Source organism: Ovis aries, chromosome 1, assembly GCF_016772045.2.
Source record: "Ovis aries strain OAR_USU_Benz2616 breed Rambouillet chromosome 1, ARS-UI_Ramb_v3.0, whole genome shotgun sequence".
Lineage (NCBI taxonomy): Eukaryota > Metazoa > Chordata > Mammalia > Artiodactyla > Bovidae > Ovis > Ovis aries.
This window is the reverse complement of record NC_056054.1, coordinates 111,705,672-111,721,148: the sequence shown is the minus strand read 5'-3', so window position 1 is coordinate 111,721,148 and position 15,477 is coordinate 111,705,672. Positions and strand designations below refer to the sequence as shown.

The window sequence follows — 15,477 nt, the reverse complement described above, 5'->3', positions numbered from 1 at the left end:
AAGTACTTTTTGCTCTCTACTATTTAAACTTTTGAAGCAATGAATTATTTCTATAGATTTAAAAAGAAAAAAGATTAAAACTATTTAAAAATGTAAATGTTATGCAGCATATTAATTTTCAGAGAGTCTGGACTTAGAGGGGAAAAAAAAGATGGTAGGCATTAGAATGACATGGCAGCTTTATTCCAAATAGTCCCTGGCAGATCATCCCTCTTATACCCCTCCCACTACACATCTACCAGGTTCCCCAGAAACAAGGAGGTGAGAAAGCTGTGAATGAACCTCTATGAACTGAAGAATACAAAAGAGGTATAAATAACTTTCCATACCCTTAAAAAACTTGAAATTCTAATAGGAGACTAGATATGCACATCACACAATAGAGATCAAAATAATTAAATGGCATATCAATTACACGTAACACTATGTGCCAGGCACCGTCCTATACACTTTACAGGTAATATCTCATGTAATCATCACAACAGCCCTGAGAGGCAGGTATTTCAATTTCATTTTACAGATAGGGACATTAGGCTCAGAGAGACCAAGTGACTAACCTAATGTCATAGGACAAATGTGCATGGGATTTGGGACTCAGTGCTTTTTTCTGTGGTACTCCTGGGGTATGCGGGTATGCACCAAGGTGCAAAGACCAGAAAGTGCAAGCAGAGAGTTCATGCTGGAAACCAGAGAGAGAGATAACGATTATGGTTTCTTTTCCCCAGGTAAGACAGACAATTGCCAGCCAACAATGGAAGCAAAAAGCCTTACTATCTATGCCCAAGTCCAGAAATCAGGTGTAAGTTCCATACTTTCTTTGTCTGGGGTGGACCTGTCATGCTTCCCATGGACTCCCTGGCCAGTCAGTTCATTTTGCATGCCTGACATTCGTTGTTCTACATGAGTTAAGAAGAAATTTGGAAAGCAGAAAGCAAGAACAAGAGCTCTCTAAAAGGGCATTAAACTTCAGTATCAGATGGGATGATTTATTATTTGAAATGATGGGAAACACTGGGTAATTTTCTAGCCATCTGTTTCTTCATAGGAAAAAAATGAGGACACTAGAAACATGTAATGTATGGCTCCTTTCCCCTCTGGCATTTTAACAGTTTACAGTTCCATGTTATCAAACTCTTTCCTTCTCTAAGGAAACAGATGCAGCTTGAGGAGAGAGGGAATGGTTGAGAAAGCCTATTGTGTGACATATTAGTCTGATCTAAGTTTAAGAGTTTGCAAACATCAAAGAGATAAAGAAGGAGGATCTTGAGGATTCTGCCTAGAGAGTTGGTGAGATGGAAGAGGGTATGTAGGCAGGAGATGAAAGCAGAACTGTGATGGAGTGTTGGGTGGATTGAAATAGAAGAGCTGGATTTTTAAAAAGAGTCAAGATAAAGTTGAGGAACAGATATGTTAGAAGTAAGAGGGTGGCTAAAAGATAATGGTTAGATATGAAGATATTATATCTCTGGGAGTTGGTGATGGACAGGGAAGCCTCATGTGATGCAGTGCATGGGGTCGCAAAAAGAAGGACACGACTGAGTGAACTCAACTGATGAAGATATAGTTTTTCAGAACTGAAAGCAATTCTAAGTGATGTATAGGCCAGAATCTGACCTTTAGGCTACAGGGGAAGGCAAATTCTTGAGTAAAAGATGTGAAGGTAAATACAGTTTTGATTAACACCTTGGGAAATTGCATCAAATGACAGTAAATGCATTTCTGTAAACCAGAGATGAACTCTTGGACAAAAATCTTTCCGCTGTCCCCTAGAGGCCTAGAGGATTTGTTTCACAGGCCATGACTACCATTGAGAACCAAATTCCGTTTAAATACATGAGGCCCAATAGCAACCTCTTTCGCATTTATACTTTTAGGTAATCAGGTTCAAGCTTACCATGGTGCCTTCCCTATCTATTCTATCCCATTTTGTTAGCATCTCTCTTTTTACTCCCTGGTGGCTCAGATGGTAAAGAATCTGCCTGCAATGCAGGAGACCTGGGTTCAATCCCTGTGTTCAGAAGATCTCCTGGAGGGGGAAATGGCAACCCACTCCAGTATTCTTGCCTGGAGAATTTCATGGATGGAGGAGCCTGGCGGGCTACAGTCCATGGGGTCACAAAGAGTCAGACACAACTGAGTGATTAACAGCGTGACATACATACTAAACAGTGCACAATCTATAAATGTCACCTCAATGAATTATCCCATCTTCATATCTAATAAAGTCTTCTCATCCTGTTTTCCTTCAAGAGTTTTGAGTATCCTTTTCCCTTTGTACTTTCATATGTATTTTAGAATCAGCTTCTCAAGCATCACAAAAAGGGAAAAAATCCTATTAGGATTGCACTGAATCTGCACATCTATTATATTCGAGGAGAAATTATAGCTCTCAGTATTGAGTCTTTTAGGACCATAAAATGAACCCCTAGATCAAGGAACAGAACATCATCTGGACCCCTAGAAGACCCCCTTGTATGTCTCCTAATCACTCTTTTCTGTCTCCTCCTCAAAGATGCCTTATCCTGACTTCCAAAAAATAAAGTTTACTCCTTCTTTTGACTTTATAAAAATGGAATCCTACAGTATTTTTCCTCCTATATCTGGTTTCTTTTGCTTAATATTACCTTTATAAGATGCATCCATGTCTTTGAGCTTAGATACAAAGCATTCATATTCATTGTTTTATGGAATATTGATGTATACATATACTAGAGTTTATTTTTCCAATTAACTATTGATGGACAATTACTTTATTTCTAGTCTGAGGGATTATGAACACTACAGCCATTCATATTAATATGTGTGCTTCTTGGTAGATATGTGCACATATTTTTGTTGGGGATACGTCTAGAGGTAGAATTGCTAAGTCATACAGTATACATGTCTTCAAACTGACTAGACAAGGCCAAGCTGTGTTTCTAAATATGTATATCAATTTACTTTTTTGCACCTGTATACCAGAGTTTCAGCTGTTACACATTCTAATCAAAACTTGATGGTGGTGTTGTTCAGTCGCTAAGCTGTGTCTGACACATTGCAATACCATGGACTATAGCATGCCAGGCTTCCTTGTCCTTTGCTATATCCTGGTGTTTGTTGAAATTCATGTCCATTGAGTCAGTGATGCTATCTAACCATCTTATCCTCTGCTACCCCCTTCTCCTTTTGCCTTCAATTTTTCCCAGCATCAGGGTCTTTTCCAATGAGGTGGCTCTTTGCATGAGCTGGCCAAAGTATTGGAGCTTCAGCTTCAGCATCAGTCCTTCCAGTGAATATTCAGGATTGATCTCCTTTAGGATTGACTGGTTTGATTCTTTTCAGCCCAAGGAACTCTCAAGAGTCTTCTCTAGCACCACAATTTAAAAGCATGAATTCTTTAGTGCTCAGCCTTCTTTATGGTCCAATTCTCACATCCATACATGGAAAAACCATAGCTTTGACTATATGGACCTTTGTTGGCAAAGTGATATCTCTGCTTTTTAATACATTGTCTAGGTTTGTCATAGCTTTCCTTCCAAGGAGCAAGTGTCTTTTAATTTCATGGCTGCAATCACCATCTGCAGTGATTTTGGAGCCTAAGAAAATAAAATCTGTCACTGTTTCCACTTTTCCCTACTATTTGCCATGAAGTGATGGACCTGGATGCCATGATCTTAGTTTTTGGAATGTTGAGTTTTAAGCCAGGTTTTTTCACTCTTCTCTTTCACCTTCATCAAGAGGCTCTTTAGTTCCTCTTCTCTTTCTGCCATTAGAGTGTTATCATCTGCATATCTGAATTTGTTCATATTTCTCCTGGCAACCTTGATTACAGCTTGTGATTCATCTAGCTCAGCATTTCTCATAATGCACTCTGCATATAAGTTAAATAAGTAGGGTGACAATATATAGCTTTGATGTACTCCTTTCCCGATTTGGAGCCAGTCCATTGATCCATGTCCAGTTCTAACTGTTGCTTCTTGATCTGCATACAGGTTTCTCAGCAGACAGGTAAGGTAGTCTGGTATTTCCATCTCTTTAAGAATTTTCCATAGTTTGTTGTGAATCACATTGTCAAAGGGTCTAGCATCGTCAGTAAAGCAGAAGTAGATGCTTTTCTGGAATCCCCTTACTTTCTCTAATATCTGGTGAAGGTTGGCAATTTGATCTCTAGTTCCTCTGCCTTTCTAAACCCAGCTTGTACATCTGGACATTCTCTAGCAAGTTTCACCTTGCTAGCATGTGAAATGAGTGCAGTTGTGTGGTAATTTGAACATTCTTTGGCATTGCCTTTCTTTGGGATTGGAATAAAAACTGACCTTTTCCAGTTCTGTGACCACTGCTGAGTTTTCCAAATTTGCTGACATATTGAGCACAGCACTTTAACAGCATCATCTTTTAGGATTTGAAAGAGCTCACCTGGAATTCCATCACCTCCACTAACTCTGTTCACAGTAGTGTTTCCTAAGGCCCACTTGATATCACACTCCATGAGGCCTGGCTCTGGGTGAGTGACCACACCATCATGATTATCCAGGTCATTAAGACTTCCTTTGTATAATTCTGTCCGTTCTTGCCACCTCTTCTCAATCTTTTTTGTTTCTGTTAAGTCTTTGGCATTTCTGCCCTCTCTTGTGCCCATCCTTGCATGAAATGTTCCCTTGATATCTCCAATTTTCTTAAAAAGATTTCTAGTCTTTCCCATTCTATTGTTTTCCTCTATTTCTTTGCATTGTTCACTTAAGCAGTCTTTCTTATTTATTAGTCTTTTAAATTCTAGTCATTCTGTTGGATACCTTTTTATAGTTTCATTTTGCATTTCACTAATTATTAAGCAAGTTGAACAATTTTTCATACTGTTTGTTGCCATATTAATATCCTCTTTCTTAAAGTGGCCATTAAATCTCTTACTCACTTTTCCTTTGAGTCTCAGTCTATTTGGGGTGGGATTTTCTTTAGATACTTAAATATTTGGCTTTTTGGCAGTTATATGTTATCAGATACCTTCACCCATCTTATGGTTTGCCTCTGAAATTTCTCAGAGATACATTTTGATAAAGGAACATTCTCAATTTTTGCATAGAACAATTTAGTAATCTCTTCCTTTGTAGATAAAACTTTTTGTATTCTGGTTAAGAAATTTTCAAGATATTCCAGTTAAGAATATTAGAAGATATTCTCCTATAGTCTTCTAAAAACAGTGTGGTTTATCTTTTAAACGCATGTCTGTTATGTACCTGAAAATGGTCTTTTGAGTATGGTATGAGATGGGTTGTTTTAAATTTTTCCGTATGGATATCCTATTGACTATATTTAAAAGACTATTCTTGACCCACTGCAGTGCCACATCATTATAAATCAAGGGTCCATATATGTGTGGATCTATTCTGAAGTTCTCTGTTCTGCTCCATTGTTCTATTTCTTTACACTTGCACCAGTACCCATACTGTCTTTACAAACCTGTGCTTACAGATTTATTATAAATCTGTGGCTCACATGGTAAAGAATCTACCTGCAATGCAGGAGACCCAGGTTCCATCCCTGGGTCAGGAAGATATCCTGGAGAAGGGAATGGCAACCCACTCCAGTATTCTTGCCTAGAGAATCCTATGGACAGAGAAGCCTGGTGAGCTACAGTTCATGGGATTGCAGAGTCAGACATGACTGAGTGACTAACTCTTTCTTTTCACTTGTTCTTCTTCAAGTTCTTGGCCATTTTTAATCCTTTGCATTTTCATCTATGTATTTTAGATTCAATTTTCAAGACCCTCCTTAAAATTTTCCTGGAATTTTAATTAGAACTGCATTGATCAATTTGAGAAGACCATGTATGTTTTAATATTGAACTTTAAATTCACAAAATGTTATGTTCTTTCCTTTATTTAGATCTTCTTTAATTTCACCCAGTTACTGCATGAATTATCTTCTACAACATTACTTCCAAAGTGCTGGCTAGCTCCTTTTTACTAAAACAATCTTTTACTAAAAGCATTACCTGGGACCTAATTACAAATGCAGAAATTTCCCGCCTCAGATCTTCTGAAATAAAACTAAACTTCTAACAAGATCCCTAGGAAATTCTTATGCACATTAAAGTGTGAGAACTCCTGCTCTACCCCAACCACTTCCAGTGGTGGGGAATTCACTGCCTCTCAAGACAATTCATCCCACATTTGAGCACCTCTTACTTCCCTGTTGGCTCTGATGGTAAAGAATCTGCCTGCAATGCAAGAGACCTGGCTTCAATCCCTGGGTCAGGAAGCTCCTCTGGAGAAGGGAATGGCAACCCACTCCAGTACTCTTGCTTGGAGAATATCACGGACAGAGGAGGTTGGAAGGCTACAGTCCACGGGGTTGCAGAGAATCGGACACAACTGAGCGACTAACATTTTCTTTCTTTTCTTTACTATTAGAAAAATCTTCATTATACTGAACCAAAATCTTACCCTAAAGCTTCCAACCTTGGTTTAAAGCTAAAGTACTCTATAGAACAAATGTAATTCCTCTTCTACATGGCAATTAATCAGATATATGAAAAGAAAGATCATGTCACACCTTGAATCTTCTTCCCTCTAGTAAACTTTTCCAATTTCTTATCTCTTCCATCAGATGACAAGATTCCAAGTTCTCTCCCATTAAAACCCATGGGCTTCATCATTAAGTCTTTATGTTCAGGAAAGGAAGAGTATAATATTATCCAACACCAGTGCCCCTATGTATGTTGAAAGGATGACTTTCTAGGCATCAGATATGTCATCTCCATCTTAGAGAGATGTGGTCTCAGTTGACACCTACATTGATTTTGTCCTGGTATTGTGCATTTTAATTCATTCTAAGTAACATTAACAAACATCAACTGAAGGTTCTTGTGTGCCCAGCGCTGCTTTGTAGGGAATGCAAAAAAAAAAAAAAAATAGGCTATTTGTCAAGGAACTGATGGTTTGTTTGGAGAAGCAACATATAAATATATCAGAGTGCCTTGTATACAGTGAGAATTAGGCTTTAAGTACCTAAGGAATTTAAGTAAAGGAGAGGTTATCATAGGTTGGGGCAACCAAAGAAGAACATGATGGAAAGTACATGTGCTTTAAGTTAAACTCCTGTCTTTGATATTTCTTGTACATGCCATTAAGAAAGCACTAAACCTTTCTGGACTTTAGCATCTTCATCTATGAAATGTGAGTAATAATAGTATTTAACATATAGAGTGGTTGTGAGACAGATGGGAAGATATATGTGAAGAACTTTGTAAACTTAAAACACTTGCATATGTATGGTTATTATTAAGTTTGGTATTTAGATAGGAAAGAGAATTGATGAGAAGCCATGATAGTGAGGAATAGCAGGACCTCTGCATGTTATGAGTGATATGCGTGTGTGTATGCGGGTGTTAGTCACTCAGTCGTGTCTGACTCTTTGCAACCACATGGGCTACAGCCTGCCAGGCTCCTCTGTTCATGGGATTTCCCAGGCAAGAATACTGGAGTGTGTTGCCATTCCCTTCTCCAGGGGATCTTCCCAACCCAGGGATTGAACTTGGGTCTTCTACATTTCAGGCAGATTCTTTACAGTCTGAGTGTTGAGAAGTCCTATGTAGGTGATATGAATGAGACTAAAATACTATATATATCTCATTCTCGTCAGCTATCCATGTAAGAGCCACACCAATTTCAGTTCACTATGAGGAAGACTTTTAACACAGTTGGGAAGTGGTAATGGTAAATCAGGCTGCCTCACAAGTCTGTAAGCTCCAAGATGTCACTCGAGGAGTCTTAAGCAAAGCCCAGGGAATTGAGTTCCAGGGAATCTGGGGGAGAATTTTCACCTGAAAAGGACCAAATGACTCCAAAGAACTTTGCAGCTCCTAACTTCTTGATTCTGTGCTTCTCCATGAGGAGAATTAGATGGGAAATAACTCACTGCTCAACTAATGGCTTGTTCACTTTGTTTCCCTTGTAGTCCATTCAGAAGAGACCTGACCCCCTGCCAGCACAGGACCCCTGCACCACCATTTATGTCGCTGCCACAGAGCCTGTCCCAGAGCCCATCCAGGTGAGGCATTGCTCTGTGCCTCCTCTCTGTAGAGAGGAACTAGGTGGAGGCTGGGAAAGGGTGGAACCTGTGTGGAGCTGAAATGGAGAACGCAGGTCCTAGCAAGCAGGCAGCAAGAAGCATCTGCAGCCTTGATTGCAGGGCTTCTGGGAAAACCCTCATGGCTTCTCACCTGCCGTCCCTGCTCGCTTTCTCTTCGCTGGTATTTCTCTGAGAGCTGTCTAAGGACCACATCAGAATCAGCTGGCATAGTTCTTAAAAATAAAGATTCTGGAAACTTCTCTCTAAGATCTGTTCAATCAGAATGTCTGTAACAGGTCACCAGGTATCTGCACATTGAAAAACAACATCTTCCAAGTGGTCCTGATGCATGCTTAAGTTCAGGAACTGCATCTTGAGTCCAGGACTTCTCAAGTCCAGCTGCATATAGCCAGGGGAGCTTTGTAAAAATTGCCATGCCTAGTTTCATTCAGCCCTATTTATCAGAATATTTAGGAGTAGAGCTCTGCAAATGTGTAAAGAATATGACGCCTAGCCCACCTGTTTTATCCCATTGCAAGAAGTTTACTTGACAAAAATCTTCCTTTTACTAAATGGACAGAAGTAAATTCTGGGCTGAAGTCTTGGCTCCAGTTGGGCTTTATTAAGTAAAGAATTTTAGGAGATAATGGAGGATCAAAAGACCACAGAAATACCTACTTTTACCTATTTTCCTCAAGCCTACTGTACGCATACCCAGCAATGCCTGGAAAGATGCCTTATCTTCATTTTGAGGTTTAGTTACAGAACACTCCTCTCCAAAGGGAAGTAAAAACATAAATCTGACTTTAAAAAATCATGTAGGTTTTTAATGATGTTTTCTTGGGGAAGAAACACAGCGCTTGGTATATATTCACATTTTGCAGCAAAACCACCTGAATTCCCCCACTCCTGTCTCTTTGTGTCTCTGACTCCTGAATCTCCTCTCCTTACGAGAATTCTCTGCTCAGTCTCCATCTCCTCCCCATCCCTCTCCCACCTGAACCTCTTCTTCCTTCTCCCTTTAGGTCTCACTGATCTTCCCTTTTTAAAAACTTGCTAATTTAGAACTCTCTTGGCTGAGTTCTCTCTCTAAGTTGAGTGCCTGGGTGAGTTTTCCTAGTCTCCCTGATGGCTTGCATATGCTTGAAGGAAACTGTAGCCCATCTGTGGGCAGGCAGACAGTCTGGGGACCTGAGTGCTGCCTCTAGCTCTATGGTTTCCCAGAGGTCTTGTGGTTAGCACTTTGCCTTCCAATGCAGGGGATGTGGATTCGATCCCTCATTGAGGAACTAAGATCCCACATGCCTCATGGCCCCCAAAACCAAAACATAGAACAGACACAATATTGTAACAAACTCAACAGAGACTTTAAAAATGATTCATATCAAAACAATCTTGATAAACCCAGCTGTGACAGATGCTGAGCAAGGTGCAATGCTACCTGATTCTTGAGAACCTTTCCTTTTCCTAAGCATCACACTTTCCATTTATAGCCTGTAAACCTAGTGCTGGTCCCTCCTCTTATAGACTTGTTCTATTTTTCCCCTAGGAATCAGGTTCCTTCACAGTCTATGCCAGTGTGACGCTTCCAGAGAGCTGACATCACAGAGTCAGTGAAAGGACTTTCTGAAGGAATATAGAAGAGCCAAAATAAACACTGAACTTGGTCCCAGACCCCAAGTATTTTGTGACATCTGCACATCTGCATTCTTCTCAGTTCGGTTCCCTGGTGATGTTGCTTCCACATCTACCTGTGAAATGGATACGGAAGTGAGGCTTCCCAAGCGTGGCCCAGGCTCAGAGCAGAGAGCTAACTGATACAACTTTACATCTCCGGGGTATAGCCGATGAAATGGATAATGCTAGTCCAGTGAGTCTGGACCTTCAGGTGTCTTGTGTTTTGCCGCAACTTGATGATAAAAGCTAAAGGCAGAAAGCCAGCACAGGATGTCTAGGACCTATCTCACACAGCTGACCACCAGCCACAGAGTCTGGAACTGCTTACACCTTGGCTGCCTGGACTCAGTCTGAGAGCTGCTCCTGATCACCAAATAGACTTGATCAAGGTTCTGTGTCTCAGTTTCTCTCTCTGAACAGACAGTGAAGGGTGAATTCCTCATTGTATGTAAAACACTCTGACATTATTCTATCAAAGAAGCTAATAAAGTATTTTATTTGTAAAACCTGGAAGCTAAAGAGTCAATAAACTGAAAACACGATTTTGAGGTCTCTGAGCTTTGAATAACAGAATGAAAAAAATCTAAGATTCTTAAGAGTACTGTTCTGTGGAAATGGCAGTCAGATTTAAAGAAAATCAGCCAGTGTTCGGTGATGCTATTACAAAGGAACTTGACTTTCACTTCCCAAAATGGTTTTTAAATCCTAGTTCTCTGTTTGTTCCATCTAGCAACGAACCTGGAGCCTCAACTAAGACTGCAAACTGATTGTGAGACCAGTTTACACCCATGGCCTCATGTCTTCAGGGTCTCTATCAAACATGTCTTAATCTTTGCATACCTCTCCTCACCACTAAACCTATCCTGAAGTAGAAAATTAACATATTTTGGCCCAACAGTTTCAGCTAATTGAATACTTAATAGTTTAAATTATAGGCTGCAGACAGAAAGAGCCTCTTCCAGTGAAGTCCTATTTCCCATCTATTCTCTGCTTTCAGACAAGCCTTCTTGAATTTCAGCACTTCTTCTTTCTGATAGGGTCTTTTATGACCTCAGCAAACACTTTAAGAAACTGCCAACAGTCTTACAACCATATAACAAGGGTCACTAACTTTCCAGCTCAAAACTCTGAGGTCCTCATAGCCTTATACTTTACCCTCTCTAGTCAGTCAATTCACATTTGAGTTCTGTTGTTCAATGCATCTCATTTCTTAGAACCAATTCCAGTCGTATTCCAATTTGTGATGAACAGAAACTGACACTGAATTGTTTATAAAGAAAAGGAATCTCCTGAAAAGATGCTGTGTAGTCCCAATAACTACTGGGAGGTTCTGTAAAACGATGGTTTGAAAATGAGCAAGAAGAGGGGAGACTTTGGCTGCGGCTAGGAGTACCGCCCAAATAAAACCAGCCCAGGGACGACAATGCTGGCTACCAGTTGTATTCCTGTTGTCCTCCCACCACTAGACTCAGACTCCACCACTCCCTCCCTGCCTCAGCTAGACTTGGACTCCAAATTGCTATTGTACCGTCTGTACCAAAGTGACTTCTCCAGGGTCCATTCTTCATTTTTTCTTCAATAGTTTCTAAATCAGAAGCTAAGATCAAGTGACTGATCCCAGGACATACGTCCATGTTCTACTTCCAAGGGAGGTTGGGAATTGAACTTCTGGCATTTTCCACTTTCATAGTGGTGGTTGGGTCTTTCACAAACACAATGACTGGGATTCAATGCTGGGCAGGTACATGCACACATGCACACACACACAGACACACACACTTCCCACTATACACTTTTGTATAGTTGAGGCTATGGTTTTTCCTGTGGTCATGTATGGATGTGAGAGTTGGACTGTGAAGAAGGCTGAGCACTGAAGAATTGATGCGTTTGAACTGTGGTGTTGGAGAAGACTCTTGAGAGTCCCTTGGACTGCAAGGAGATCCAACCAGTCCATTCTAAAGGAGATCAGCCCTGGGATTTCTTTGGAAGGAATGATGCTAAAGCTGAAGCTCCAGTACTTTGGCCACCTCATGCGAAGAGTTGACTCACTGGAAAAGACTCTGATGCTGGGAGGGATTGAGGGCAGGAGGAGAAGGGGACAACAGAGGATGAGATGGCTGGATGGCATCACTGACTCGATGGATGTGAGTCTGAGTGAACTCCGGGAGTTGGTGATGGACAGGGAGTCCTGGCGTGCTGCTATTCATGGGGACGCAGAGAGTCGGACACAACTGAGTGACTGAACTGAACTGGACTGAACTGAAGCTCATTAGCTGCCTATACTAAAAAAAAACAGGATTTGCAAACCCCAGGGTGATGAGCAATCACTTGTTTACTATAACTCAGACTTTTTAGCAGCTCAGTTCCCAGCAGTTGGGTTTTTCCTGCGGCTGAATTCTACCTGACGGAAGGGAAGAAACAAATGGGGAAAAGAAGAGGCTATCCCTTCAAAATTCCCTTACCAAGGCTTGCGAACTCACTGGGAGAATGGCTGTGTCTTGGCATCTTTCTGGCTGTCCTTGAAATAGCATTCAGTGCATGTCTTACATCACCAGGCCCCAGATTCCAGCCGAAAATCAAAGAACCCCTCAGATCACTCTTTTACTGCTCCCCAGTTTCCCCCTAAGACATTGTGGGTGAGCTGGAGCTTTCTTTTTCCTCAGTCTTAAAAAAAAATAAAAAATAAAACTGATATTTTAGAATCTGGTTTCCCCGTGTTTCTCTAATGTTTTCTTTTGACTGAGCATATCTGAATTCTGGAGAACTCAGGAGGAACAGACCTATTCTCAGTTTTAAGGGGCTAGGGTTTCTGAAATAAACTGGGCGTAACCTTAAGCTTCCTTAGGACGCTTACTCTAGTCACACAACCAGGATCTGATAGATAAAGCGTCCATATGCTGACTGTGAAGCCACTGACTACAGCAAGTTACTTCTCTCCCTCAAGATTTTGTTTCTACCTCCCGGAAAGAGTAAAATACAGACAGTCCACCCAAGAAATTGTACTTTTGTCTTTGTTACGCAGAGAATATGTGATATAGCAATGTGGCAAAACAGGTTTCATGACCTTGTGTCTCTATAGCTATAGTCGTAAAGCCCTGAAGATGGCTGATTTGATTTGATGAACTGCGAGGTTGTCCTTTTCCTAGGGGAAAAGTCAGGAGTCACACTCCACACCGAGAAGAAACAATTTTTAAAGGGTTAATTTTTGTCACTGCCAAAGTTATTGCCTTCCCTGAATTTCTTCAACTTCCCCCTGTGGAGCAAATCTAGATTGGGTTTCTCAACTGCAGCAGCACTATTGATAGTTTGGTCCAGATAACTGCTTGACATGGCAAACTGTTCTGTACATCGTATGATGTTTAACAGCATCCCTGGCCTCTGCCCATTAGATGCCAGTAACACATCCCCTGTCTCTGGTCATGACAATCAAAGATGCTTCCTGACATTACCAGATATTTTTGCAGGGCAAAATCTTCCTACTGACTGAGAACTCCCAAACTGAGAACCACTGATCTAGAAACATACTGGCCACCTAGTTGTCTTTGCATAGACTAAATATACATGAATATACCAAGAAGTGGATCTATCAAAAATCATTAAAGATTAACTACAAGGGGAAAAGAACAGTAGGAAAGGCAAACAAAGGATAGCCAACGGGAATTTGCTGTGTGGCTCAGGAAACTCAGACAGGGGCTCTGTATCAACCTAGAGGGGTGCAATGGGGCAGGAGATGGGAGGGAGGTTCATAAGGGAGGGGATATATGTATACCTATGGCTGATTCGTGTTGAGGTTTGACAGAAAACAGCAAAACTCTGTAAAGTAATTATCCTTCAATAGGAAAATAAATACATTTTTTAAAAAATCATATTTTGAAAGTGGCCACCTAGTCACTTAAGAATGGCCCACATCTGCCAATATTAAGAAGGTTGTCTACTTTCGAGCTCCTTGCCCAAGTGAAGTGAAGTGAAGTCGTGTCGGACTCTGTGACCCCGTGGACTGTAGCCCACCAGGCTCCTCCGTCCATGGGATTCACCAGGCAAGTATACTAGAGTGGGTTGCCGTTTCCTTCTCCAGAGGATCTTCCCAACCCAGGGATCGAACCCAGGTCTCCCACATTGCAGGCAGATGCTTTAACCTCTGAGCCACCTGGGAAGCCTTGCCCAAACCCTACCTCAAATCTGAATGATGTCTGGGTGAATATCTATAGAAGCAGCAATTTAGAGGCTATGATTATAGCCAGAAAGGATTCTGTGAAGAGTTCCACACAGCAGCCACTAGAGGGAGCCATAGCAATTCAGTCCACCCTACACCAGCATACCCGACATCACTTTGCCAGTATTTGAAGGATGTGATCAGGGACTGGTTGAAATGGTGGCTGAATTCCCACCAGTTCACAGCATTTACATGCTGGAGGGAAAGTCAATCCTTTCCCCTTAGAGATAATGAGGTCCATTGTGGGTTTGTAACAGACTTTAATCAAAGTTGACTGCAAAAGTTTATCTCACAGAACTCCTAATTCTCCTCAGTGCCCTTCTCATTCAACAAATAGTTTCTGGTTTTCCCTGGTGGCTCAGTGGCAAAGAATCTACCTGCCTGCCAATTCTGGAGCCATGGGTTCGATCCCTGGTCTGGGAAGATCCCACAACTTCTGAGCTTGTGTTCTGGAGCCTGGGAGCCACGACTACTAAGCCAAGTGCTGCAACTGCTAAAGCCTGCATGCTCTGAAGCCTGTGCTCTGCAACAAGAGAAGCCACCACAATGAGAAACCCATGTACTACAACTAGAGAGTTGCCCCTGCTCACCACAGCTAGAGAAACAGCCTGTGCCACAACAAAGACCCAGCACAGCCAAAAGTAAATTAATAAACACACCCACACACAAAATAGCTATTAAGTTTCTACTAAGTGTTAGGGATTGTCATCCAGTGCGTGTGTGCTCACTCACTCTAACCCTTTGCAACGCTGTGGACTGCAGCCCCCCCAGGTTCCTCTGACCACAAGATTTTCCAGGCAAGAATACTAGAGGGAACTGTCATTTCCTTCTCCAGAGGACCTTCCTGACCCAGGGATCGAACCCACATCTACTGCATTGCAGGTGGATTCTTTACCTCTGAGCCACTGGGGAAGCCTCTGTACATATATACAATGGAATATTACTCAGTCGTAAAAAAATGAAATAATGCCATTTGTCACAATGTGGACCTAGAAGTTTTCATACTAAGTAAGTCAGAGAGAGAAAGACAAACATCATATGATATCACTCATAAGTGGAATTGAATATTTTAAAAAGATACAAATGAATTTATTTACAAAATAGAAATGGACTTACAAATATTGAAAACAAACTTAATGGTTACCAAAAGGGAAACATTGTGAGGAGGAGGGATAAACTGGAAGCTTGGTGTGACTACTATCTATAAGATTGATAATCAACAAGGACCTACTGTATAGCACATGGAACTCTACTCAACATTCTGTGATAATCTATATGAGAAAAGAATCTAAAAAAGAATAAATATATGTATATCTCAATTACTTTGCTGCACACCTGAAACCAACAATGCAAACCAACTATACTCCAATAAAATTAAAATAAATCAATAAAATACTGCCATAGGTAGACAAGCACCTGATCTACTGGGACTACTTGAAAGTAAAAGGAAGTGCTATTAATAATTATACTGTGGCAATGGCTAGGCAAATTAGAATCTGTAGTTACCCTAATGACAGAGGGTAAGGGATGTACAGTGA

The 15,477-nt window shown here is 41.0% G+C and overlaps 1 protein-coding gene across 2 annotated transcripts in view; it reads left to right on the top strand.

The window, feature by feature from the left end:
- The window catches only part of SLAMF1 (signaling lymphocytic activation molecule family member 1), a 38,726-nt gene extending 29,068 nt beyond the window's left edge, over positions 1-9,658 (top strand). The window contains 3 exon segments of one of the 2 annotated variants that reach the window (NM_001040288.2): positions 726-799; positions 7,936-8,028; positions 9,599-9,658. In NM_001040288.2, the coding sequence (NP_001035378.1) occupies positions 726-799; positions 7,936-8,028; positions 9,599-9,649 (218 nt within the window). In that variant the 3' untranslated portion in view covers positions 9,650-9,658. 2 annotated transcript variants of the gene reach the window in all.
- The last annotated feature ends 5,819 nt before the right edge of the window (positions 9,659-15,477 follow it).